This window comes from Quercus robur, chromosome 11 (genome assembly GCF_932294415.1).
Source record: "Quercus robur chromosome 11, dhQueRobu3.1, whole genome shotgun sequence".
Taxonomy (NCBI): domain Eukaryota; kingdom Viridiplantae; phylum Streptophyta; class Magnoliopsida; order Fagales; family Fagaceae; genus Quercus; species Quercus robur.
This window is the reverse complement of record NC_065544.1, coordinates 52,218,887-52,246,827: the sequence shown is the minus strand read 5'-3', so window position 1 is coordinate 52,246,827 and position 27,941 is coordinate 52,218,887. Positions and strand designations below refer to the sequence as shown.

The 27,941-nt window shown below is 34.8% G+C and overlaps 4 protein-coding genes across 14 annotated transcripts in view; 1 reads left to right on the top strand and 3 right to left on the bottom strand.

Moving 5' to 3' along the window:
• LOC126707486 (uncharacterized) overlaps positions 1–15,459 on the top strand; it is a 50,538-nt gene extending 35,079 nt beyond the window's left edge. The window contains exons 11-14 of one of the 4 annotated variants that reach the window (XM_050407167.1): positions 14,352–14,586; positions 14,671–14,759; positions 14,989–15,103; positions 15,197–15,459. In XM_050407167.1, coding sequence (XP_050263124.1) covers positions 14,352–14,586; positions 14,671–14,759; positions 14,989–15,103; positions 15,197–15,238 — 481 coding nt within the window. In that variant the 3' untranslated portion in view covers positions 15,239–15,459. The other 3 variants (XM_050407168.1, XM_050407169.1, XM_050407170.1) reach the window with 3 other exon arrangements.
• LOC126707482 (TMV resistance protein N-like) overlaps positions 1–27,941 on the bottom strand; it is a 227,195-nt gene that overhangs the window by 23,059 nt on the left and 176,195 nt on the right. Inside the window, exon 9 of the mRNA XM_050407159.1 lies at positions 16,817–17,166. The gene's annotated coding sequence lies outside the window, so the exon portion shown is untranslated. The remainder of the gene's footprint in view (positions 1–16,816; positions 17,167–27,941) is intronic.
• LOC126707478 (disease resistance protein RPV1-like) lies at positions 209–27,686 on the bottom strand. Of its 8 annotated transcripts, XR_007648970.1 has the most exons (8): positions 27,067–27,686; positions 26,494–26,975; positions 24,744–25,851; positions 24,288–24,560; positions 23,236–24,201; positions 22,002–23,145; positions 1,364–1,521; positions 209–540 (listed from the first exon to the last, which is right to left on the bottom strand). XR_007648970.1 is itself a non-coding variant. In XM_050407134.1 (6 exons), the coding sequence occupies exons 1-6, from the start codon at positions 27,190–27,192 to the stop codon at positions 22,081–22,083; spliced, it is 4,020 nt and encodes a 1,339-aa protein (XP_050263091.1). In that variant the 5' UTR covers positions 27,193–27,686; the 3' UTR covers positions 22,001–22,080. The 8 variants fall into 8 exon arrangements, 1 of the variants encoding a protein (XP_050263091.1); XR_007648969.1 differs by lacking the exon at positions 1,364–1,521 and having other exon boundaries at positions 209–558; XR_007648967.1 differs by lacking the exon at positions 1,364–1,521.
• LOC126706949 (disease resistance protein RPV1-like) lies at positions 4,626–9,757 on the bottom strand. The gene is made up of 6 exons (XM_050406540.1): positions 9,596–9,757; positions 8,996–9,465; positions 7,280–8,387; positions 6,830–7,096; positions 5,778–6,743; positions 4,626–5,687 (listed from the first exon to the last, which is right to left on the bottom strand). The coding sequence occupies exons 2-6, from the start codon at positions 9,457–9,459 to the stop codon at positions 4,626–4,628; spliced, it is 3,867 nt and encodes a 1,288-aa protein (XP_050262497.1). The 5' UTR covers positions 9,460–9,465; positions 9,596–9,757.

Here is a 27,941-nt window from a genome sequence, read left to right as displayed (position 1 = left end):
TAAAAATTATGGGGAGCCAAGTTAGTAGGTGAATTAGTTATTTAGTGAGAAGTCACGTTAATTGATTTTTATTCTACATTTTACAAATGCTTAAAACACAATGGGGAATATTCACTTAAAAATAAAGAGGAAATTTTAATTCCAAAACTTAGTTCCATCTACTAATAAAAGCCTTATGCTCAAATATGTCCATGAATTGGTCATCAAAGGTGAGGAACTTCAAAAGAATTATATTCAAGAAAATAAAATAACCTGCACATCAAAATAACAACAAATTGATAGCACATTCTCTCTTGAAAAGAACATATGCATGCTCCATCATTTAACTGATCCTCAAATCTCAATAAACCCATTTATCTCACTTTTCCAACTTCAACAATCATACAAAACCCTCCAGAATTTTAAATTTTTAAAAAGAGAAATATAAAGGCAGTAACTAAGTTTGAAGGACGTTCTTAACCTCCATCAGCATAGGACCAGGGGACCATGATTGTACCACCACCCGCACCATTCTTCTTATTTTTCTTCCTCCTGACCATTCTACATGCATTAGGAATTCTAGAATAAGAAAAAATGATTACTCACTTAAACTTCCTTACCCATTAATTTCGTTTACCCATAATTGGATGATAAATGAAACACATGAACATAAAATGACATGCCATTAAATAAAATTAAGAATAATTTAAAAATCTGAGAATTCCATGCATTCAAATAAGAAACTCAGCTTTTCAAACTTGTTTATCATATCCATTATTCCACTAAAGTTCTTCATTATATGAAAATATAGTTTCTACCAAAAAAAAAAAAAAAAAAAAAAAAGAGGAAAAGGTTTCTAGTTGCATCAAATACAAATAAGCCAAATAAATGAACTTTCTTGAGGATTCATCTTATCATTCACCAAGTATTTTATGCACCCTACCCATGGGAAAGTTCTCATATTCGACAATTGAAGACATTCTTGAATGCTTACATGCATCGCAAATTATGTACCCACTATTAAGTTTATGAGGGGTCTTAAGGAAAATAAGAATCTCATAAGTTTGAGGAAGTAATAAGGGCCTTTATCTGCTTTTGGCACTTGCATTTGTTTTAGTAGTAGATGAAACACCAAGTTTTGTGCCTTTGGCTATGGATTTATTCAGCTCTTTGATTTATTCAAGTGGATCTGAGAAGCATTATAAGGAAGTATATACAAGGTTAGAAGTTAATTCTAATTTTAATATATAACAGTTCATTTAACTCTTAAGAGATTAAATTTAATATTAAATTTTGGACCCACCACGTGTCACTTCAATCACCCTACCAACAAAATAAGAACAAAAAAGAAAAGACAAGAAGAAGTATCAGTTGCAAGTTTTACCCCATTTACAATAGCATTTTGAAACAGCAGAGGCTAGTAGACTCAGATGTATTCGATGTTAATGTAGGTTATGGGTTCAAACAACATGAAAATCTGTTATTGCTTTCTTCCATTGGGATTTATTGCTTGATGAGGGATGACACAGAGTGATTCAACAACTGTCCCAATAACATATTATTGGCTATGTTAAAACTAATGCAAGAAAAAATAAATAAAATATGAAGATTTATTGAAATGGATACAATAAGCTAAAAAGGACATTTTGTAATTCAATTTTCGAAGGAAGTCATCTATCCCCATAATACAATGGATATTTTGCTCTCATAAGGTTTGTGTCAAAGCCAGCAATAATAACTCATGTAATTCTCAATAGACCAACTGGTCATGCAAATTCTTAAAACACAAAAACTTGACTTAAAAGGGACTTAACAATTTTAAATTAAATGGAGTTCTAACATATTGAAAATTTAAGGTTTTCTTTGTCTCCTAAAGCATCAATCCAAACCTCACAACTCAAGTATAACAAACACAATAGTCAAAGGATCCTAGAAATACACTTTCAAAGCCCTAATGTCACAAAAATCTTATAGTCAAGTATTTTGACAGACAAGTTGCAGGCAATTTCTAAGAGGTCAATCCAAAGGCCAATGCTATTTAATCTAAGGGCTTGATAAGATGTAATGAAACTACCAATGGTCAACGCTATTAATTTCAAAACTGTAACAGTTGTTAGTTCCAAAAGAGAAAAAATAAAAAATATAAAAATAGTAAACAAAATAATCCCAACGAATTTCCTGAATAATCATTCAGAAAACCATCCAATGGAAATTTTCAAATAGAACAGTTGACATAGGGAAAAAAATTAGGGAAGAAGAAGAGGCATGAAATGGACCTAATGGTGATGGAAGACTGATGTCCAAGTTGGTGCGGTCATTGACTCTGCCATAGGAAAACAAATGTCAAAAAGAATGCCTACAATCTGCTTCTTGAGGACTCTCACTGCCTTTCCACAAATCCTTTCAGACAGAATGTCCATAGAGGGGTTTGGAATCTGATCTGGAAAGTAAAAGTCCCCCTGAGAATCTGCAACTTTATGTGGAAGCTTATGCATGATGGCTTCCCCACTCTCCTAAGTCTAAAAAATAGAGGAATACCAACCCAAAGCACCTGCCCCCTGTGTAATGATGAAGATGAAGCCACAACTCACCTATTTCTGTCTTGACCTTTTGCTAGAGCTTGCTGGCATGGATCTCTGTTAGCTGTTCATACCTGATCTAGCCAATGTTTCGGTGCAGCAATGGGTTGGGAATTTATTAGACAGACACAAAAAACTGGAGGCTGAGTCAATGATTTATCTTCAAGCCATTTTCACTACATTTTGGACAATATGGAACCACAGAAACACTGTGGTTCATGAAGGCAAACAACCTAACCCCATGGAAGTAATTCTAAAAGCTCAAAACCTTTCTTGCAGGTACCAGGAAACTCCTACAAAAAATGCATACATCAACAGGAATGCTAAGGAGACAATCTCAGGCACTCGGTCACTGGCAGGGCCTTGGCACCTAATGATCAAAATTGCTGGAGTCAGGAGGAAGAGAGCAAGGAGGAGTGCGTATGCTTATGAGGCCAAGAATATGCAGGGGGAGACTATGTTTTGTGGTGTAGCTAGTATGCAGTAGACTCAGCTTATGGGGCATCTCAAGAAGCTCTGGTGGAGGCATCTATAAAAGCTAGGAACGTTGGCTTTCATCAAGTACTGATCCTAAGCAATAGCAGAAGATTGGTCCAAACTGTCAACAAAGAAAGGAACCCAAACTGGCAGGAGAGGACGATGATGGCTGATCTATCTTCCCTTCATCAAAATGGCTTCGTTTTGAAGATGCTTTTTGTTCCCAAAGTTGTTATAAACTGTGTCTGTTATGTAGCTAATATAGCAACTCAATGCCATTTCACCAATGCTGGTCTAGACCAGCTATTTGTAACAAACTCCCTGTTTTCTCCCTTTGAATGGTATAAAAATAAATAAAAATAAATAAAAATAAATAAAAAAATAAAAAAAAAGTCAAAAAGAAGAAAAACAATTTTATTTTTGGGGTAAATATAGTGATTGTTTTTCGCATTTTGGATCAATACAATGCTAAATTTCTATAGGAAGAGAGCTTTTGCACTATATAGGTGCTCATATTATGTGAGGTTGTGTGTGAATGCCATAGAGGAGAAATAAGTTTAAGAGGTGAGAGAGATAAGGAAGAGAAATGGTTTGGAAATTTACAAACACAAAATAATAATTGGTGAATTTATAACTGCAGAATGTGTAAGAGCTTATTAGCATTTGATGGAGAGAAGAAGTGGGCTAGTACTCTTCAAACTACGCGTGAAAGGAATTCTATTGTTGTGCATATATATATATGCACAATCTTTGGGCTTACAAACCTTGGTCCAAGACATTGGGAAAAAAGAATTCTTGTCCTCAAAGTGACCTCAAGTAAATTTCTTAAGACATCAATTTTGGAACAAATGTTTTTTGAAAGGTAGAAGGTAGAGGAAGTATAGGTGGGAATAGATGCTAGGACGGATTTAACTAGAGTAATTTTGGAAGCTTGGGATAGGATTTTAGCGTTCCAAGATTGTGCTCTAGAAATAACCTTGTCAAGGACCTCATTAAACATTTGCTTTTTGTTCATGCAGACCAAGCATTTGATGAAGTCCTCGAATATTTAATATTGTTTTTGGTGAAAGGCCTTCCAAGCAGCAGAATTTAATTGTGTCACACAACTAACTCAATGAATAATCAAATTATGCACTGTTAAAGAGTACATTCTCTATTACTATTACTTGACTAAACAAACATAGACAGCTACACAGTCTCAATAGGGTAATTATCTTCCATTCTAAAAACTCTTTCTACTTGATAAACTGTTTTGATTGAAAAACAAATACCACATGACCACAAAGGCCATGAACAGTTCACTGAACTTATTATTACTCATACAATAGCCAAGCATGTAGAACATAACAAAAACTTTAATAACACAAGTTGAAACAAACCCAGTTCACATCACCATAAAAGAACTTTTTAAGATATATATGCCCAAGAAACAAACAAAGCACTCATTGTACATTAAAAAAAAAAAATTCATAAAAAATGGGGTGAGGGGAGTTGAAGTTGTAAATACTTACAAGTGAAGAAAACTAACTTGGAGTTGGAGGAGATGAGAATCAGGGGGAAGGAAGAGAGGCATAATTCTTCAAAGCTTGATCAAGATGTCCTCTTTTTCTTCGAGGGTGGAGACAGATACAAATCAAAGTCATCATTCATAAATTCATGGGCCACTGAAGACGAACCCAAATCAAACCCACCACTAACAGTCGAGCCAGCCAAATCTATCTGGCCCAATCCAAAATTAGACCCATTAGATGTATCAGGTACCTGAGGAGGCTCTCGTTCACTTGCATCTGAGTCATTTAGTGATAAGCTCAAATCATACCCATCATTGCGAAAGTCCTTCAAATGCCCCAAATCACTTACAGTTTTGAAAGCCTCATGATCCATATTTGAGGAATAAGGAAGTGGTATTAAAGGGTGGACCTCGGGGTCAATAGGGAACGAAAATGACACATTCAAATAACCATGAAGTCTCTTCAAATCATATACAAACACATTAGTATTTGTTGTTTCCATTGCAATTGCACGCCCTGAATCTTCTTCATTGCAAGACGTGGGGAACAGAGGTAGTAAAGACAGGGAATCAGGGATGGAAGATTTATGAGGACAACAGATGCATTCTACATGGACCCCCAACTTTTTTGGGATAGCCGTAGGATTCATTGGCTTTCTGTAACCTAAACCTCTGTGCCTACTGATGCGACAGATAACCTCAAAACGACTCTGTTTAGATAGATTTGAGTCCCTCAACTTCTTCTCCCATTCGTACATAGATTTAAAAATAAACCACATACGACAAGATTCATCTCCTTCTTCGATAACCCCACGCCACTGATATTCTGAACAACCATTGACGACAAATCGAACCTCATAACTAAAAGATTCATTTGTCGGTACAAAGGTAACACAAACAGCAATAGGAATGCATCTGGAATTACGACCAACCAAGAATGAAGTGGAATTTCCATCATTTCGGTGGTTGAACTCATCTGGAATCTCAAACCTTGGAGCTTTAAAGAAACCAATCAGGCGGTAAAGCGAATACGAAGATCCATCAGAGTGCAGTTGATTTCTCTCTCCTTCATGTACTCTATCTGCTAAAACGCCTTGACTTTCTCCCTCTTGCTTCCATTTAGCAATTTTTTTAGCAATAACCTGCAGTTTGGCATATCGAGTTAGGTATTTGGGGAAAGGCAATACAATTATTTCTTTATAACTAAGAGCGAGAGAGTGATAGAGAAAGACCTGACTCAATATTTTGTTTGATGATTTTCGATTCCATGATGGGCAATTTCTAGCCTTCAAAAACTTTAAAGATTGTGGAAATCCTTGAATTTCCTCAAAGTGCTTGCAATCGAATATATAAAGAGTTCTTAATTTAGTAAATTTGATAAAGCTTTCGGGGATGGTAATAGTACTGGTGTTTCGTAGATCTAGCCGTGTCAATGCGGGAAAGTAATCGTACTCCAGAAAATCTAATTCAGTTACATTTTCACCGTAGAGTTCAAGCGTTTCTAACTGTAGAAACGAATATCCGACACAGCCATCAAAAGAATTGCAGCTTGGTCTTGGTAGGTTAGTAGAAATACGTAAATCTCCGATATTTTGGAATTTATAGATGCTATCTAGAAACTTCCTCTCAAGGCTTGTGCATCTTGAGGAAAGCGATTCTCTAGTACCACTCCCTTCTATATCTAGACTCACTAAGCATTTCATTTCTGAATCAATATCAGGGAAGTTCTCAAGGCTTGTGCAGTGACTAAGATTAAAAGCTTTAAGAGATTTCAACGGAAGTCTTCTTGGAAGAGTTTGAAGTTTTCCACAACCTCTGAGATACCAATCTTCAAGTTTATCAAGAAGTCCAATAGACTCATGAATTTTAACTAAATTTTCACAAGAAGAAAGACTTAAATTCTTTAAATTTGGGGCACACAACTCAGGTAATTCTTCAATGGACTCACAGTAATTAAGACAAAAATCTTCAAGAGATTTGAACTTAAGTCTTCTAGGAAGAGCTCGAAGTTTTTTGCAATTAGTAAGGTCCCAACTTTTAAGGTTATCAAGAAATCCAACAGGCTCATGAATCTCAACTAAATTTGTACAATAAGAAAGGTCTAATATCTCTAAATTTGGAGCCCACAACTTAGGTAATTTCTGAATATATTCATAACCCCTGAGATTGATTCCTTTCAAATTTTCAGAAGGCAAAACCTGTAGAAGGAAACAACAATTATCTTTAACAAGCTTTAAAATGAATTGTAGAAATAAATCATAATTAAGAAAACTAATAATCATGCCTGCTTGAATAACTTAGGTATTCTAATGCTATGTGGCATGTTGAAGTAGACAAGTTGAGGACAAAAATCGGATGGCAAGGAAACAGAACAATTAGCCCAATCCAGCAACACTATACTGTTGGGGAGATATTCCAGACATCCATGAATATGCACATTTTTAACTATAAGAAACTTGATAGTTTGCATCTTTTTGAAAGCTTGAGCATGAAGTTTCAATGTTGCAGGTTTAGGCGGGTACAACATTAAGCCTCGAATTTTATTTATTCCCTGGTTGGACAAAGCATTAAGTGAACAACACTAAGCAATAAAATTTTCCAAAAATATAAAAATTTAAACAAAAAAAATATGTTGATAAGCTTGTATTGCTTCCACATTAATAAAAATCAAAGAAAGTAATTAATTTCTTCTAAATTGATTAAAAGTGGGAAAGAAGCGAAGAAAAAGACATACTGTATTTGCTGTTAGTACAGTAAAAGCACTCGCATAATCTCGTAGCCTACTACGTTTTCCAGGCGCTTGTGGTGATTCTTGTTGAACAATTTCCTCACCCATTTGTCGCAGCAAGTTATGCATCGATAAATTGCCCAACCAATCCATAGTTATCAAACACTTGTCAATAAGCTTCGGAATATAATATTTTGGAGACAAATGACATGCCTCTAATATATTTTCAACATAGTCTTTATTTTCCCCCTTGAAGAAAAATGCAATATCGAGGAAAATATCCTTTTCACTTGGGTCCAATCCTTCATAACTAATTTTGAGTATTTCTATAATTTTCTTGTTGGGAATCTTTTTATACTTCTCAAATGCATTTTCCCATTCACGTAAACTTTTTCTACGCAAATCAGAACCTATTATTTTTAAAGCTAGTGGAAGGCCATTGGCATAATTGATAAACTGCTTTGAAAGTTGCAAGTAAGCTTCCTCAGGTTCATTTGTTTGGAAGGCATACAAACTAAAAAGTTCACAAGCTTCGCATTGGTCCATTTCATCAACCTTATAGATTAGAGGATCTTGTTCGAGAGTGGTTAACACATCTTTATCTCTTGTGGTTATAAGGATTCTACTTCCAGGAGTTAACCAATCACATTTTCCAAGCAAATTTTCTATTTGCTTCTGATCATCCACATCATCAAGAACTAAAAGAACTCTTTTATGGCAAAGTCTTTCCTTTATCACATTGATTCCTCTAGATATGTTGTCCAACTTTAAATTTCCATCCCTTAAGATATTAGAGAGAAGTATCTCCTGTAGTTGGATTATGCCATCATTTGTCCTAGACCTTTCTTTAACATTCTCTAGAAAGAAGCTTCCTTCAAAGACATCAACAATTTTGTTATATACAGCTTTTGCAATTGTAGTCTTACCTATTCCCCCAAGGCCATGGATTGCCACCATTCGAATATCGTTTGACTTAATCTTTAAATGCTTTTCTACTTCTGTTGCACGAGAATGTACTCCAATAGGGTATTGAGTAACAAATAAACGTGTGCAGCTTAATATTTTACTTGATATCTCTTCGATAATTCTCTGGATAAATTGCAATTCAAGACAACTGCCAATCACATAGCATAAAAGGCATGTTATGAAATGGATTAGCTGAAAAATGTAAGGATGAAGATAGGCAAAATTCTAGATATATAGTTTTTTTTTTTTTGTATTTTTTTTTTCCCTTTTGCTACATGAATAAGTGGTAACTTTTTTTTTTTTTTTTTTTTTTTTTTTTTTTTTTTTTTTTTGTTTACGAGAAAATTAAATGGCAAGTACAGAATCAACTATATTTAAATTTTCTTCTCAAAAAAAAAAAAAAAAAAACTATATTTAAATTTATTAGTTTGTCTTTTTGGATAAGAAATCAGTTTTATTCTTACATCAAGTTGTCGCATGAAAACCTCACTTAGGTGAGGAACCAAACTTATTGGAAACCCACATATGATACATGATTGAAACGATTAAGAAGTTTTTCTTATAAATTTTCTCAAAAAAACACATGGAAGAAACTCTTAATTGGTAAGATTAAAATTTTCTTTGTAACCTAACTGGCTACTACCTTCATAGCTAAATATATTATCAAAATAGAACAATTTCATATAGTGGTTATGACAAACCATTAAAATAAAATAAAAACGAATGAAAGCATGAGAGTAATCATGAGATACGTACTCATTATCGTAATGGAATCCAGACAAACTGCCAACTTCTTTTAGAGCTTCCCTCCAAATTTGCACCTTGCCAATGTTATCCTTGAAATTTTTTTCATGTTCAGCCAATTCTACCCCAAACTTTCCCTCTTGGTTACGTACTTCTGATGGATCTATTCTATAAAAAACTGGTAAAACCAATTGGCCAAGATTTTTCCTATACTCAAGAATCCAAACAAGTTCGTCCAAACACCATTTGGAAGATGCATAATTTTCAGAGAACACAATAACCGATATCATTGACCTTTTGATGGTTTTGAGAAGTTCCTCAGAAATTTTTTCTCCCCTCCGAAGTTTATCGTCCATGAAGGTGTAAATGTCTTTGTCACACAAAGCTTTATATAAATGGCCTGTAAAACCATAGCGAGTATCTTTACCTCTGAAGCTTAAGAAGACATCGTACTCCCACCAGCGAGTGGAAGTCATTGAAGTCTACATACGAGCAGAAGATTGAGAAGGTCAAAGATGTGATAAAGTGGGAATTATAAGGAATGAGTGAACACATGAAAAAAAAAAAAAAAAGAAAAAAAAAAAAAAAGGAAAAAGAAAAAAAATGGCTTACCTTTTTTTGATGACTGGAGCCTAGAGGTTGAAGGTGGTGGTTGTGTGGTAGCTTCAATATCACAGGGGACGAATACCACAACCACGTACTATAATTTTCTTGCTTTTCTGAAACACACTATGTTCGAATCCAATGTCTTTTCTATTTGATTTTCGAACCAAAGTTAGGCCTACAAATACATGTAAATGACTTGTACAAACCCAGCAAGACGTGTAGTCTTATGTGAATTTCCTACCAAAAATATGTCTTTTTGGGAGCTTCCGTCCTTTTACTGGTAGTTAAATAAATGATAAATAACAAGATAAATCGAGATAATAAAAAATGCAAATGTAAACTTTTAAATTTTGACTGAAACTCATTTAAGTTATTTCACTTTATTTTTATTCAATTTAATCTTCTAAGTTTCAAATTTAAAAAAAAAATTCAGTATTTTTAAAGTAAAACTCACTACTTTCTTTTTACTGTAAATCAAATTTATGAACTTCGTTTCATTTCACTCTAAAATTTAACTCCAAAAATCAAAGAAAAAGGAAAAGATGAGAAGAGAAGAGAAATTGAAAAGAGGCTCACCTTGAGAGAATTGCAATGGTAGGGATGAGTGAAGAAGATACTGACGTTTGCTGGTCTCTAGTTCACCTTAAGAGAATTGCTTTTGCAGTCTTGTTCTTTTAGAAGATCTGTGGAGATGGCCTTCAGTAAAACTTTTCGAGTTTTTCTTTGTTTAAATCAGACTATTATATCTGCTTCCAGTTTGTTTACCACACCATTCCAAGAAACAAGATGAAAGGATGTAATAAAAGTAGTAGAATGTAAAGTCTTCAAGAAAAGACTTTGAAAAGCTAGCAATTTACGTGGAATAGGAAAATTCTTGGAAGCTTTCGTCTTTTTCAAATGCCCCTAACATCTATATTTATTTACAGAAGAACCAAATTGTTTTAGTCAATAGTTATGCTGTTTCCAAGAAATTTCCACCAACTTTAGTAGAAATCTCGCGTGTATTCAGTTGTTGAAGAAGATAAAAAGTGAGAAAATGGCATAGCAAATTACTCTGAGCTTTGTTTACTTTTCTGACAATGCATAGAGTACCGTCCATTTCTTGGTGGATAGATAAACTCAGAATGCCAATTTTATTTATCGGATAAATTCCATGAACATAACTTGATGTTTGGGTTGCTGTTAACCATATTCAAAACTTTCTAAAACTAATTAATTCTGTCTCTAACATCAAATTAGTCCTTAAATAATGTTGTGAAAAATTAGGAATGGCAACGGATCGGGTTTTTCCATACCCAGACCCGACCTGCGGGCCAAGACCCGTGGCTTGGACGTGGCCCGTTTACTAAGTGGGTTTTTTTCCTAGGGTACGGGCCTGCCCCCGCAGGCCCCGTTAAGGGATTGGGCCCAATTTGTGGCCCAACAAAAAAGAAAAAAAAAAAGAAAAAAAGAATTGAAGCCCAAATTTATTTTTGCCTACATTCAAGCCTGCATATTCTAATTCAAGTCTAGATAACGTGGCCCAAATGCCAAGCCCAACCAAAAAAGAAAAGAAAAGAATTGAAGCCCAAATTTATTTTTGCCTACATTCAAGCCTGCATATTCTAATTCAAGTCTAGATAACGTGGCCCAAATGCCAAGCCCAACCAAAAAAGAAAAGAAAAGAATTGAAGCCCAAATTTATTTTTGCCTACATTCAAGCCTTGCATATTCTAATTCAAGCCTAGATAACGTGGCCCAAATGCCAAATCAGTCCAAATCATAAGTTACAAACCAACAAATTAATCCAACAAGGCTAAGAAATTAAAAAAGCTTTGCATCTCCGTTTGTGTCTTCCATCTCCGTTTTAGGCTCTGCATTCCCAACAAACACAAAAAACAATAAACAATTTCTTCCATTAAACAAACTATGCAGATATGAAGGGAATTAGGAAAGAACAGGGGAACAGAATGCTTTGAGACTTGAATCAGGTAAAAGATATGTGTACAAAAATTCACTACCATATTTCACACTTAGTTTCACTGATTTCAACATCCCCAATGTAGTACTGTGTCTGGCACTTGTAGTATTATTATATGTGCAATTCTTATGATCATACTAAAATTGTTTCTGTTGGCAGTTATATTGAGTTCTATGATGCAATGTCAGTCCCTATGGCAATAGCACTCTCTGGTCTTCCTCTTCTTGGTCAACCAGTTATGGTAAAACCATCAGAAGCAGAAAAGAATCTGGTCCAGTCAACTACAGCAGTGGCTGGTGTATCAGGTGGGCTTATAGGCCCCTATTCAGGAGGGGCCAGAAGGCTGTATGTTGGGAATCTGCATTACAACATAACTGAAGCTGATCTTCGTCAGGTAATCATAATTTGTTTGCAGTCATTCCATAGGATTATTATAATGTGAAAGTTATTAGAGTTGATTGATTGGACTAACCTTAAGGCGGGTTGCAATGTGGTAAACCTGTGTGGGATATTTCAACCTGTTACAATCATATGCTTTTGTTGTTGTTTTTACATTTTTTTATTTTTGATAAATTCTTAATTTATAGTTGAGTGTGAGAGGATTTTTCAGCTATAAAGATTCCCTTTAGTCTTCTCACTGGTTTTTTTGATTTATTTTTCTTATGTTATGGTTATCATGCCTTGTCATTGACAACCTAGCTCTGACACCAAATTTGATGCATAACAAACACTGAAAAAAAAAATCGCAATAAAAGAAACAAAGAAGAAAATGTAAAAAACTAGGAGTTGGCACCTAGTGCTGTCTGGAGTCAGCACCAAACCATTGGAAATGTTCCAAAAGAAATTTTACTAAGCAAGCCAATTGTCAATAACGCTGAACTCAAGGTGTCCTTCAATTAAACTAACCAACTTAACAATGAAAGGAAATTATTCTGACTAATAAAAATAATTCTACTAATCTAGAAAGAAAATGAAATAAATACCTAAAGTAAGTTGGAAAGTAAGTAACCAAATTACAATATAAGTAATTAAAATTTTATCCCTAAATTAAATAGGATTTTTTAATCAGTTGGGCTGACACAGGCTTTCAACATCTAGCCATGTATCTGGGACCTGCATCTAGTGTCTGTATCAGATTGTTACTTCTTTTTGGATTATTGATATGTTTATTCTTTTCTAAGTTCTGTTGATCCATTGCTTTTATTTTGAACAGGTTTTTGAAGCATTTGGTCAAGTAGAGCTGGTGCAGTTGCCTGTTGATGAAACTGGACATTGCAAAGGATATGGCTTTGTCCAGGTGTGTACTATTTGTGAAACATTTGTGAAATTGCTTGAAAATGCAGCACTTAAAATTTCTATGCAACACAGTTTTGCATGCTTAACTACATGAGAAGCTTTGAATGATATAATTAGTCCTTTACTCTTATAGATTGATAATTGGCTTCAACATCATATACAGCTTTTATCTAAATCACTTGGTATAATATCTTAATATGGTGTTCTTGGCTCTACTGATGTTCTAGATGGCATATTATATGCACACCAAGCTTCCTCCTGATTTAGTAGGCTAATTGAATAAGTTGTTTATTGCAGTTTGCACGTCTTGAAGATGCTAGGAATGCACTGAGTCTGAATCAACAGTTGGAGATTGCGGGTCGGCTTATCAAGGTATTGCCATTCAATCTTTCAATGCACTGAGTTTGAAACAACATTGTACAAATCTCATTGTTTTATTACCAGCTTCTTGTCATTTCACATATTTTATGCTGTTACATTCTGTAGCAGCGTATTAGTTAATACAGCAGTTTCAAAGAGTTTTACTTGGTGATCCAGAGTCCTTTCTAAGATCAATGCTTTCAAATCAAACAATTGAATGCCTGTCTTGCCCTGTTACTGGTCTTTAGTAACTTGGCACTTGCTTCTGTATAAAACTTGATGGCATTCTTCTTCTGTCAGTGCTGCATGAATGAATGGTGTATGCTGTACAAAAAATTCTTATTATAGGCTCTTCTACTTTGAATATGATCTTTTACCTGACTTCTCTCCTCCTTTTCCCCCTTCTTTTCTTTTCCTGTTCAGGTTTCAGCTCTTACTGATCAAGCTGGAATGCAAGATGTTGGAGCAAATTCTGGTGATTTTGATGATGATGAAGGAGGTGGCTTGGTTAGTTATACTTCCATTTTCTCTTTTTTATTTTTATTTTTTATAATATAAAAATAATAAAAATTATTTCTCTTTGTTGAAGTTGGTTGAAAGTCTAAGGCTTGATTGATAATCAATCTTGATAATCAAAGTCTAAGGTATTTGATTGTTCTTACATGTCTAAAGCGTGTATTACCTAAAGCATGTTTTTGGTGTTGCTGTTATGCTACGAAAAATAGGTATCATGACCCCATATGTTAATCTTAATTGATTCTATGTCAACAATGATTTTGATATCTTAAAAGTTTTAGTTTTTGAGCCCATTTCTCCTTTTCTTTCATTTGCATTTTCAAGTAAGTTTTACATTTTCCTTCTGTAAGTTATCAATTTCCGATCTGTCTCTCTTTCTCTTGAATTTCTGGTGAGTCTGTTATTCACAATTTTTTGTTTGTTTGTTTATTTATTTCTCCTAAATAAACTATTGGCCAAGCTGACACAATTCTTCTTTTAATTCTCAGTCTCTGAATGCACGATCTCGAGCACTTCTCATGCAGAAGTTGGACCGCAGTGGCTCTGGATCTAGGTTTTTCTCTTCCTAGTTTGTTGTGGTATATTGAAATTGACCTCTTTTTTCTTACATTTTCTTCCTTTCTTTTGAAGCGTTGCTGGTTCCACTGGCACTCCAGTTGTCAATAGCACAGGGCTTACTTTACCAACAGTGCCTATTCTAGGAGCTGCACCTGCAGTATCTCCGATTAATCCCCTTGTTCCGGCTCTTGCTGGACTTGGTGGTTCAGGTCTTCAAGTTCCCATTGCTACTTTGCCAACTGTTGATACAATCGGTGTTCCAAGTGAATGTTTATTATTGAAGGATATGTTGGATCCAAATGATGAGGTTGGTGGGGCATGCTTTTTAAAAGTAATTTTCCTTTCTTGTTCCTGTTGCTGATAGTGTTCAAAATGATATCCCCCTTTGCAGACGGAACCAGATTTTGAGTTGGACATCAAAGAAGATGTTCAAAATGAATGTTTGAAGTTTGGAAAATTGAAACATATATTTGTAGACAAGTAAGCTATTTTTTGTGTGGACCTCCTCTTCCCTCCTCCGCCCGCACCCCCCCCCCCCCCCCCCCCCCCTCTCTCTTTCCCATTCTTTCAAATTTTCTTGATATATTTAGATAGAATGGAATACAGGAAAAGAATTCATGTGACTGAACCTAATTAGTTTGTTGAGGGTCCGTAACTGACCCCAAGATTTTGGGACTCTTTGTTGTTGTTGTATTATATATGATTACAGGAACAGTGCTGGTTTTGTGTACTTGCGATTTGAAAATACACAAGGTGCAGTTGCTGCACAACGTGCTCTCCATGGTAGATGGTTTGCTGGAAAGATGATTACCGCAACTTATATGGTAATTATATTTTCTCACTTCATTTTATTTTGTTTATTTTAATACATAGTCCCTAATAGTAAAACTACAAGTAAATTCTACAAATGCATGCAGGTGCCCCAGGCATACGAGGCTAAGTTCCCTGATAGCAGATAGGATTTATGGATTATGGATATGCAGTGAGAAGATGGCATTTGCATGTCTGAGTTTTTATTGGGGATTGGGGGGAAGAGAGAGAAGCTTTTGTATGATACTGTCCTTAGGTCTGGCATATGAATTGCCAATAGATAAAAGATTGTAAAAAGAGGTCAGATTTATCATCAAGTTGTTATTGCCATTTGCTATCAAAATATAAGGTGTTAACATTTGTAGGCCAATTACTGCCTTTTTATTGGTTGTCTAAATGGGTTTAGCCTCCTTTGCGGGTTGCCAGCATCTCTTTGATTATATGAGCTGATGGTATAAAGCTTGGATCATCGGTGAACGTTGGATGTTCACTGCTGGAAAAATGATTATTGCAACTTATGGCTTTTGTATGGACGTTGAGCTGTTATGCTAGACGTGTTCTTTTTTACCTTGCCTGTCATGGATTTAAGATCAGGTTTGCTGCTTATGGGCTTGGGGCCTGGCCTGAAATATTTTTCCTGTGCTATGTGCCTTGCTTGTACTTCTCAGACGAAGATCTTATACAAGATCATGTTACCATCCGAACATAAAAAGTAAGATTAGCTCCATGGTGGGGGATACGTTAAAAACAACAAAATCTGAGGGATAAGATTACTCCACATGCTAGTACCAAAGGGTAAAACAAAAAACGTTGTAATCAATTTATATGGTGAGTAACTGTTGAGGGTGTCAGTGGATTGTGGGCAAAACTCAAGTTGAAGGCTATGTTCTCTACGTGTGACAATAGTTTGGATTTTTCATGAAAAAGAGAAATAATTTATGTCTTTTTTATAAGTGAATTGTGGCAAAACAAAATTTTGATTTTAGCATTGCCTAATAATGGTAATGGATTCCATTCTCAAATCCTCACCTATTCTCCAATCTTGTTTTAATGACAAATCATTTCTTGAATATTGACTTACAAAAAAAAGAAAAATGGAAAAAGAAAAAATCTTGAACATTGATTTAAGAGAAAAAAAAAAAAAAAAATCAAGAACATTGATTTCTTTGTTTGCTCAGACATTATGCATCCAACTCCCGATCTTACTGGATATATCACAGAGGGGCAGATATACATTGATAGGCAGTTGAACAACTGACATGTAGAGTTTTAAAGGAATGTCATTTAGCATGGTAGTTCAGTGGTGGGAAATAAATTTCAAATGGATGTGGGTTTCTTATTACCACAGTAATTTAGTGCCATGTGTACATGATGTCAACATGTAAAACAATATTTTTAATAAAAACATGTGTGTGTCATAATAAACTAAATGCAACAAACTGTATCTAAGAAAACAGACTTGATAGTTTTATGCCACCATTAAGAATTTTACCTTCTCTATTGTAGCATGGTTTTGATGAATTTTTTAGACTGGGTTTACAACAACTAGTTAATGACTGAAAACAGTGCATAGAACGAGCAGCTCCCTTTTATAATGAAGTTCATGTAGTGTAACAATAATCTGAATAGAACTAGCAACTCCCTTTTACAATAAAATCAAGCACATAAAGTACAAAGTCCATTAAATCATGAACTGAAACAAAAGAACGAAAACCTAACGCTATAACCTAGTCCTAAAGAGTCTTAAAAAGAATAGTTTAAGATCTGAAATAGTTTTTTCTGAATCCTCAAAGTGCCGGTTATTTCTCTCCTGCTGAATGAACCACATCAAATAACAAGGGACAACCATGCAAACAACACCATTCCGATTTACAGCAATACCCATAATCAAAATGAATGACATTGAGACATCTCAAGCACGGCGTTTACTCAAATGCCAAGAATTCGGCTCGTGATGTCTGTCATAAAGTGGCTCAATCCTTTCTTGTCGTTTTCGCTTGCTCAGCTTTGTAGAATCTGCCACCTTGAAAAATCTAGGCTCCATTTCCACAAGCCATTTAGGATCAATAACCATGACCTCTCGCGTGTACTCCTTTGTAGTCATCACCAGCTCATGGTAGTTTGATGTTCAATTTCATCAATCTAATAGTTTTATTTTTATTTTTGATTTTGATTTTTAATTTTTAGGATAAACGGCAGAATAAAGTAATAGTATTTTAGTTACTTAAATTGTTGAGAATGAAGTCATGAAACACCTTACAAAAATGTCTTTGACATTGTTAAAATCCTTTCTAATAACCAAATAAAGAAGACAAATACATACATAACATGATGGTTTACATAACATGATGGCTTTCCTAAAAATGAAAAAATTACTAATCACTCGTGGAAAATAAAAATTATGGGGAGCCAAGTTAGTAGGTATGTAGGTGAATTAGTTATTTAGTGAGAAGTCACGTTAACTGATTTTTATTCTACATTCTACAAATGCTTGTTAAAACACAATGGGGAATATTCACTTAAAAATAAAGAGGAAATTTTCAAATTCCAAAACTTAGTTCCAACTACTAATAAGAGCCTTATGCCCAAATATGTCCATGAATTGGGCATCAAAGGTGAGGAACTTCAAAAGAATTATATTCAAGAAAATAAAATAACCTGCACATCAAAATAACAAAAAATTGATAGCACATTCTCTCTTGAAAAGGACATATGCAAGCTCCATCATTTAACTGATCCTCAAATCTCAATAAACCCATTTATCTCACTTTTCCAACTTCAACAATCATACAAAACCCTCCAGAATTTTAAATTTTTAAAAAGAGAAAAATAAAGGCAGTACCTAAGTTTGAAGAACGTTCTTAACCTCCATCGGTATAGGACCAGGGGACCATGATTGTACCACCACCCGCACTATTCTTCTTATTTCTCTTCCTCCTGACCATTCTACATGCATTAGGAATTCTAGAATAAGAAAAAATGATTACTCACTTAAACTTCCTTACCCATTAATTTTGTTTACCCATCATTGGATGATATATGAAACACATGAACATTAAATGACATGCCATTAAATAAAATTGAGAATAATTTAAAAATCCGAGAATTCCATGCATTCAAATAAGAAACTCATCTTTTCAAACTTGTTTATCATATCCATTATTCCACTAAAGTTCTTAATTATATGAAAATACAGTTTCTACAAAAAAAGAAAAAGAAAAGCAAAAGGTTTCTAGTTGCATCAAATACAAATAAGCCACATAAATGAACTTTCTTGAGGATTCATCTTATCATTCACCAAGTATATTATGCACTCTACCCATGGGAAAGTTCTCATATTTGATAATTGAAGACATTCTTGAATGCTTATGTGCATCGCAAATTATGTACCCACTATTAAGTTTATGAGGGATCTTAAGGAAAATAAGAATCTCATAAGTTTGAGGAAGTAATAAGAGCCTTTATCTGCTTTTGGCACTTGCATTTGTTTTAGCAGTAGATGAAACACCAAGTTTTGTGCCTCTGGCTCTGGATTTATATAGCTCTTTGATTTATTCAAGTGGATTTGAGAAGCATTATAAGGAAGTATATACAAGGTTAGAAGTTAATTCTAATTTTAATATATAACAATTCATTTAACTCTTAAGAGACTAAATTTAATATTAAATTTGGGACCCACCACGTGTCACTTCAATCACCCTACCAACAAAATAAGAACAAAAAAGAAAAGAAAAAGAAGAAGTATCGGTTGCAAGTTTTACCCCATTTACAATAGCATCTTGAAAGAGCAGAGGCTGGTAGACTTAGATGTATTCAATGTTAATGCAGGTTATGGGTTCAAACAACATGAAAATCTGTTATTGCTTTCTTCCATTGGGATTTATTGCATGATGAGGGATGACGCAGAGTGATTCAATAACTGTCCCAATAACATATCATTGGCTATGTTAAAACTAATGCAAGAAAAAATAAATAAAATATAAAGATTTATTGAAATGGATACAATAAGCTAAAAAGGACATTTTGTATTAGAATTAACCAATTGAAAATTTTCAAATCAAGTCATCTATCCACATAATACAGTGGATATTTTGCTCTCATAAGGTTTGTGTCAAAGCCAGCAATAATAACTCTAGTAATTCTCAATAGACCAACTGCTCATGCAAATTCTTAAAACACAAAAACTTGACTTAAAAGGGACTTAACAATTTTAAATTAAATGGAGTTCTAACATATTGAAAATTTAAGGTTTTCTTTGTCTCCTAAAGCATCAATCCAAACCTCACAACTCAAGTATAACAAACACAATAGTCAAAGGATCCTAGAAATACACTTTCAAAGCCCTAATGTCACAAAAATCTTATAGTCAAGTATTTTGACAAACAAGTTGCAGGCAATTTCTAAGAGGTCAATCCAAAGGTAAATATTATTTAATCTAAGGGCTTGATAAGATGTAATGAAACTACCAATGGTCAACGCTATTAATTTCAAAAATGTAACAGTTGTTAGTTCCAAAAGAGAAAAAATATAAAATATAAAAATAGTAAACAAAATAATCCCAACGAATTTCCTGAATAATCATTCAGAAAACAATCCAATGGAAATTTTCAAATAGAACAGTTGACATAGGGAAAAAAATTAGGGAAGAAGAAGAGGCATGAAATGGACCTAATGGTCATGGAAGACTGATGTCCAAGTTGGTGCGGTCATTGACTCTGCCATAGGAAAACAAATGTCAAAAAGAATGCCTACAATCTGCTTCTTGAGGACTCTCACTGCCTTTCCACAAATCCTTTCAGACAGAATGTCCATAGAGGGGTTTGGAATCTGATCTGGAAAGTAAAAGTCCCCCTGAGAATCTGCAACTTTATGTGGAAGCTTATGCATGATGGCTTCCCCACTCTCCTAAGTCTAAAAAATAGAGGAATACCAACCCAAAGCACCTGCCCCCTGTGTAATGATGAAGATGAAGCCACAACTCACCTATTTCTGTCTTGACCTTTTGCTAGAGCTTGCTGGCATGGATCTCTGTTAGCTGTTCATACCTGATCTAGCCAATGTTTCGGTGCAGCAATGGGTTGGGAATTTATTAGACAGACACAAAAAACTGGAGGCTGAGTCAATGATTTATCTTCAAGCCATTTTCACTACATTTTGGACAATCTGGAACCACAGAAACACTGTGGTTCATGAAGGCAAACAACCTAACCCCATGGAAGTAATTCTAAAAGCTCAAAACCTTTCTTGCAGGTACCAGGAAACTCCTACAAAAAAATGCATACATCAACAGGAATGCTAAGGAGACAATCTCAGGCACTCGTTCACTGGCAGGGCCTTGGCACCTAATGATCAAAATTGCTGGAGTCAGGAGGAAGAGAGCAAGGAGGAGTGCGTATGCTTATGAGGCCAAGAATATGCAGGGGGAGACTATGTTTTGTGGTGTAGCTAGTAGTGCAGTAGACTCAGCTTATGGGGCATCTCAAGAAGCTCTGGTTGAGGCATCTATAAAAGCTAGGAATGCTGGCTTTCATCAAGTACTGATCCTAAGCAATAGCAGAAGATTGGTCCAAACTATCAACAAAGAAAGGAACCCAAACTGGCAGGAGAGGACGATGATGGCTGATCTATCTTCCCTTCATCAAAATGGCTTCGTTTTGAAGATGCTTTTTGTTCCCAAAGTTGTTATAAACTGTGTCTGTTATGTAGCTAATATAGCAACTCAATGCCATTTCACCAATGCCGGTCTAGACCAGCTATTTGTAACAAACTCCCTGTTTTCTCCCTTTGAATGGTATAAAAATAAATAAAAATAAAAAATAAAAAAGTCAAAAAGAAGAAAAACAATTTTATTTTTGGGGTAAATATGGTGATTGTTTTTTGCATTTTGGATCAATACAAAGCTAAATTTCTACAGGAAGAGAGCTTTTGCACTATATAGGTGCTCATATTATGTGAGGTTGTGTGTGAATGCCATAGAGGAGAAATAAGTTTAAGAGGTGAGAGAGATAAGGAAGAGAAATGGTTCGGAAATTTACAAACACAAAATAATAATTGGTGAATTTATAACTGCAGAATGTGTAAGAGCTTATTAGGATTTGATGGAGAGAAGAAGTGGGCTAGTACTCTTCAAACTACGCGTGAAAGGAATTCTATTGGTGTGCATATATATATATGCACAATCTTTGGGCTTACAAACCTTGGTCCAGGACATTGGGAAAAAAGAATTCTTGTCCCCAAAGTAACCTCAAGTAAATTTCTTAAGACATCAATTTTGGAACAAATGTTTTTTGAAAGGTAGAAGGTAGAGGAAGTATAGGTGGGAATAGATGCTAGGACGGATTTAACTAGAGTAATTCTGGAAGCTTGGGATAGGATTTTAGCGTTCCAAGATTGTGGTCTAAACATTTGCTTTTTGTTCATGCAGACCAAGCATTTGATGAAGTCCTCTAATATTTAATATTGTTTTTGGTGAGAGGCCTTCCAAGCAGCAGAATTTAATTGTGTCACACAACTAACTCAATGAATAATCAAATTATGCACTGTTAAAGAGTACATTCTCTATTACTATTACTTGACTAAACATAGACAACTACACAGTCTCAATAGGATAATTATCTTCCATTCTAAAAACTCTCTTTCTACTTGATAAACTGTTTTGATTGAAAAACAAATACTACATGACCACAAAGGCCGTGAACAGTTCACTGAACTTATTATTACTCATACAATAGCCAAGCATGTAGAACATAACAAAAACTTCAATAACACAAGCTGAAACAAGCCCAATTCATCACCATAAAAGAACTTTTTAAGATATATATGCCCAAGAAACAAACAAAGCACTCAATTGTACATTAAAAAAAAATTTCATATAAAATGGGGGTGAGGGGGGTTGAAGTTGTAAATACTTACAAGTGAAGGGAACTAACTTGGAGTTGGAGGAGATGGGAATCAGGGGGAAGGAAGAGAGGCATAATTCTTCAAAGCTTGATCAAGATGTCCTCTTTTTCTTCGAGGGTGGAGACAAATACAAATCAAAGTCATCATTCACAAATTCATGGGTCACTGAAGACGAACCCAAATCAAGCCCACCACTAACAGTTGAGCCAACCAAATCTATTTGGCCCAATCCAAAATTAGACCCATTAGATGTATCAGGTACCTGAGGAGGCTCTCGTTCACTTGCATCTGAGTCATTTAGTGACAAGCTCAAATCATACCCATCATTGCGAAAGTCCTTCAAATGCCCCAAATCACTTACAGTTTCGAAAGCCTCATGATCCATATTTGAGGAATAAGGAAGTGGTATTAAAGGGTGGACCTCGGGGTCAATAGGGAACGAAAATGACACATTCAAATAACCATGAAATCTTGTCGAATCATATTCAAACACATTAGTATTTGTTGTTTCCATTGCAATTGCATGCCCTGAATCTGCTTCATTGCAAGACGTGGGGAACAGAGGTAGTAAAGGCAGGGAATCAGGGATGGAAGATTTATGAGGACAACAGATGCATTCTACATCGACCCCCAACTTTTTTGGGATAGCCATAGGATTCATTGGCTTTCTGTAACCTAAACCTCTGTACCTACTGATGCGACAGATAACCTCAAAATGACTCTGTTTAGATAGATTTGAGTCCCTCAACTTCTTCTCCCATTCGTACATAGATTCAGAAATAAACCACATACGACAAGATTCACTTCCTTCAAGGAAAACCCCACTACACTGATATTTTGAACAACCATTGACGACAAAGTAAACCGCATAACTAAAAGATTCATTTGTCGGAACAAAGGTAACACAAATAGCAATAGGAATGCATCTGGAATTACGACCAACCAAGAATGAAATGGAATTTCCATCGTTTCGGTGGTTGAACTCATCTAGAATCTCAAACCCTGGAGCTTTAAATAAACCAATCCGGTGGTAAAGCGAATACGAAGATTCGTCATCAGAGTGCAGTTGATTTCTCTCTCCTTCATGTACTCTATCTGCTAAAACGCCTTGACTTTCTCCCTCTTGCTTCCATTTAGCAATTTTTTTAGCAAAAACCTGCAGTTTGGCATATCGAGTTAGGTATTTGGGGAAAGGCAATACAATTATTTCTTTATAACTAAGAGCGAGAGAGTGATAGAGAAAGACCTGACTCAATATTTTGTTTGATGATTTTCGATTCCATGATGGGCAATTTTCAGCCTCCAAATGATCTAAAGATTGTGGAAATCCTTGAATTTCCTCAAAGTGCTTGCAATCGAATATATAAAGAGTTCTTAATTTAGTAAATTTGATAAAGCTTTCGGGGATGGTAATAGTATTGGTGTTTCGTAGATATAGCGTTGTCAACGCGGGAAAGTAATCGAACTCCAGAAAATCTAATTCAGTTACATTTTCACCGAAGAGAGTTAGCTGTGATAACTGTGGAAATGAATATCCGACACAGCCATCAAAAGAATTGCAGCTTGGTCTTGGTAGGTTAGTAGAAATACCTAAAACTCTGATATTTTGGAATTTATAGATGCTATCTAGAAACTTCCTCTCAACGCTTGTGCATCTTGAGGAAAGCGATTCTCTAGTACCACTCCATTCTATATCTAGTTCCAATAAGCATTTCATTTCTAAATCAATATCAGGGAAGTTCTCAAGGCTTGTGCAGCGACTAAGATTAAAATCTCTAAGAGATTTCAACGGAAGTCTTCTTGGAAGAGTTTGAAGTTTTCCACAATTTCCGAGATACCAATCTTCAAGTTTATCAAGAAGTCCAATAGGCTCATGAATTTTAACTAAATTTTCACAAGAATAAAGACTTAATGTCTTTAAATTTGGGGCACACAACTCAGGTAATTCTTCAATGGACTCACAGGAACCAAGATGAAAATGTTCAAGAGATTTGAACTCAAGTCTTCTAGGAAGAGCTTGAAGTTTTTTGCAATTAGTAAGGTACCAACTTTTAAGCTTATCAAGAAATCCAACAGGCTCATGAATCTCAACCAAATTTGTACAATTAGAAAGGTCTAATATCTCTAAATTTGGAGCCCACAACTCAGGTAATTTCTGGATGGATTCACAACCTCTGAGAGAGACTTCTTTCAAATTTTCAAAACGCAACACCTATAGAAGGGAACAACATTTATCTTCAACAAGCTTTAAAATAAACTTTAGAAATAAATCATAATTAAGAAAACTGATAATCATACCTGCTTGAATAACTTATGTATTCTAATGTTACAATGTGGCATGTTGAGGAAGACAAGCTGTTGAGGACAAAAATCGGATGGCAAGGAAACAGAACAATTAGCCAAATCCAGCAACACCATATTGTTGGGGAGACATTCCAGACATCCATGAATATGCACATTTTTAACTATAAGAAACTTGATAGTTTGCATCTTTTTGAAAGCTTGAGCATGAAGTTTCAATGTTACAGGTTTAGGCGGGTACAACATTAAGCCTCGAATTTTATTCGTTCCCTGGTTGGACAAAGCATTAAGTGAACAATAGTACGCAATTGGATTTTCCAAAAATATAAAAAAATTAAATAAAAAAATATGTTGATAAGCTTGTATTGCTTCCACCTTAATAAAAATTAAAGAAAGTAATTAATTTCTTCTAAATTGATTGAAAGAGGGAAAGAAGCGAAGAAAAAGACATACTGTATTTGCTGTTAGTACAGTAGAAGCACTCGCATAATCTCGTAGCCTACTTCGTTTTCCAGGCGCTTGTGGTGATTCTTGTCGAACAATTTCCTCTCCCATTTGTTGTAGCAAGTTATGCATTGATAAATTGTCCAACCAATCAATAGTTATCAAACACTTGTCAATAAGTTTTGACATACCATAATTTGGTTCTAAATCACATGCCTCTAATATCTTTACAACATAATCTTTCTTTTTCCCGTTGAAGAAAAATGCAATGTCAAGGAAAATATCTTTTTCAATTTGGTCCAATTCTTTGTAACTTATTTGAAGTATTTCTAGAATTTCCTTGTTGGGAATCTTTTTATACTTCTTTAATGCACTTTCCCAATAACAGAAATCTTTTCCATACAAATCAGAACCTATTATTTGTAAAGCTAGAGGAAGGCCATTCGCATAATTGATAATTTGATTTGTAAGTTGCAAGTAAGCTTCCTCAGGTTCATTTTTTTGAAAGGCATACAAACTAAAAAGTTCACAAGCTTCATTTTGGCCCATTTCATCAACCTTATAGATTAGAGGATCTTGTTCGAGAGTGGGTAACACATCTTTATCTCTTGTGGTTATAAAGATTCTACTTCCAGGAGTTAACCAATCACATTTTCCAAGCAAATTTTCTATTTGCTTCTGTTCATCCACATCATCGAGAACTAAAAGAACTCTTTTATGGCAAAGTCTTTCCTTTATCACATTGATTCCTCTAGATATGTTGTCCACCTTTAAATTTCCATCCCTTAAGATATTAGAAAGAAGTATATTCTGTAGTTGTATTGTGCCATCATATGTCCTAGACCTTTCTTTAACATTCTCTAGAAACGAGCTTCCTTCAAAACCATCAACAATTTTGTTATATACAGCTTTTGCGATTGTAGTCTTACCTATTCCCCCAAGGCCATGGATTGCCACCATTCGAATATCATTTGACTCAATATTTAAACGCTCTTCTATTTTTGTTGCATGAGAATCTACTCCAATTGGGTATTTAGCAACGAATAATCGTGTGCGGTTTAATGTTGCATTTGATATCTGTTCTATAAGTCCCTGGATAATTTTAGATTCAGGACAACTGCCAACCACATAGTATAAAAAGCATGTTAGGAAATGAATTAGCTGGAAAATGTAAGTATGAAGATAAACAAAATTCTAGATATATAGTTTTTGCATTATTTATTTATTTTATTTTATTACTTTTGCCACATGAATAAGGGGTGAGGGGGAGAAAGGGTTTGTGCGTTACAATTAACAAGTAAGTTGTACATTTTTTTTTCCCTGTGGAGAAAAGGTGGTACATTTTTAATTAAAGTAAATGGCAAGTACATAATTCATAGAGTTGGGAACCAAACTATATTTAAATTTAATAGTTTGTCTTTTTTGTATGGGAAATCAGTTTTATTGTTCTATCATATAGTTGCATGAAAACTCCGCATAGGTGAGGAACCAAACTAATTGGAAACCCACATATGATACCTGATTGAAACAATTAAGAGATTTTTCTTAAATCTTTTCTCAAAAAATACGTGGAAGAAACTCTTAATTCGTAAGATTAAAATTTTCTTTGTAACCTAACTAGCGACTACCTTCATAGTTAAAGATCCTATCTAAATGGAACAATTTCATATAGCGGTTATGACAAACCATTAAAAATAAAAAAAATAAAAAAATAAAAAAAAAAACCATGAAAGCATGAGACTAATCGTGAGATACATACTCATTATTGTAATGGAATCCAGACAAATTGCCAACTTCTTCTAGAGCTGCCCTCCAAATCTGCACCTTGCCTTTCTCAATCTTCAAATTTTTTTCATGTTCAGCCAATTGTATCCCCAACTTTCCCTTTTGCTTACGTACTTCTGATGGATCTATTCTATAAAAAACTGGTAAAACCACTTGGCCAAGATTTTTCTTACAGTCAAGAATCCAAACAAGTTCATCTAAACACCATTTGGAAGATGCATAATTTTCAGAAAACACAACAACCGAGATCATTGACCTTTTGATGGTTTTGAGAAGTTCCTCTGAAATTATTTCTCCCCTCTGAAGTTTATAGTCCATGAAGGTGTAAATGCCTTTGTCACACAAAGCATTATATAAATGGTCTGTAAAACTGCGGCGGGTATCTTCACCTCTAAAGCTCAAGAAGACATTATACTCCCACCGGTGAGTAGAAGAAGAAGTGGAAGTCATTGGAGTCTACATACGAGCAAAAGCTTGAGAAGGTCAAAAATGTGATAAAATGGGAATTATAAGGGATGAGTGAACACATGAAAAAAAAAAAAATTACCTCTTTTTTATGACTGGAGGTTGAAGGTGGCAGTTGTGTGGCAACTTCAACATCGCGCCGCCGGCACCATCTGGCAAAGAGGTAGCAACCGAGGACGAAAACCCCCAAAAGTACGATGATTTTCATGCTTTTCTGAAACTCAAAATGTTCGAATCCAATGTCTTTTCTTTTTGATTTCTGAACCAATATCTTTAAAGTTAAGGCCTACAAAGATAAGCAAATGACTTGTATATACCCAACACCGAATCCCAACAAAAATGTCTTTTTGGGAACTTCCGTAGTTAAATAAATGATAAATAACAAGATTAAGGGAGATAATAAAGAAAACAAATGTACTCTTTACATTTGACTGAAATTTATTTAAGTTATTTAACTTTATTTTTGTCAAGTTAAATCTTTAATTTCAAAAATTTTTTTTTTCGAGAATTCTAAGTTTCAAATATTAAAAGATCAAGAAACCCTCCAGTTTCATTTTTACCACTTACAGTCAACCTCTTCGACTAGTTGAGACGATAGTTGTAAATCAAAGTTATGTATTTCGTTTCATTTCACTCTAAAATCTAACTTCAAAAAATCAAAGAAAGGGAAAAAGATGAGAAGAGAAGAGAAATTTAAAAGAGGCTCACGGTGATGAATGTGCGTGATGCTTCACCTTGAGAGTTGAGAGAATTGCTATGGTAGGAATGAGTGAAGAAGATACTGATGTTTACTGGCCTCTAGTTCACCATTTACCACAATGCTTTTTGCAGTCCTTTTTTATTTGGAGAAGATCTGTGGAGATGGCCTTCAGTAAATTGCATCAAAATGAACCAACCTTTTTGAGTTTTTCTTTGTTCATCAGACTATCTGCTTCCAGTTTGTTTACCACACCATTC

Coding starts and splice junctions, on each gene's coding strand:
- LOC126706949 (XM_050406540.1), bottom strand. CDS start 9,459: ATGACTTCCACTCGCTGGTGGGAGTACGATGTCTTCTTAAGCTTCAGA. Junction 8,388..8,995: donor GGATTCCATTACGATAATGA/GTACGTATCTCA, acceptor TGTGATTGGCAG/TTGTCTTGAATTGCAATTTA. Junction 5,688..5,777: donor CAAACAAAATATTGAGTCAG/GTCTTTCTCTAT, acceptor GCCAAACTGCAG/GTTATTGCTAAAAAAATTGC.
- LOC126707478 (XM_050407134.1), bottom strand. CDS start 27,192: ATGAAAATCATCGTACTTTTGGGGGTTTTCGTCCTCGGTTGCTACCTC. Junction 25,852..26,493: donor GGATTCCATTACAATAATGA/GTATGTATCTCA, acceptor TGTGGTTGGCAG/TTGTCCTGAATCTAAAATTA. Junction 23,146..23,235: donor CAAACAAAATATTGAGTCAG/GTCTTTCTCTAT, acceptor GCCAAACTGCAG/GTTTTTGCTAAAAAAATTGC.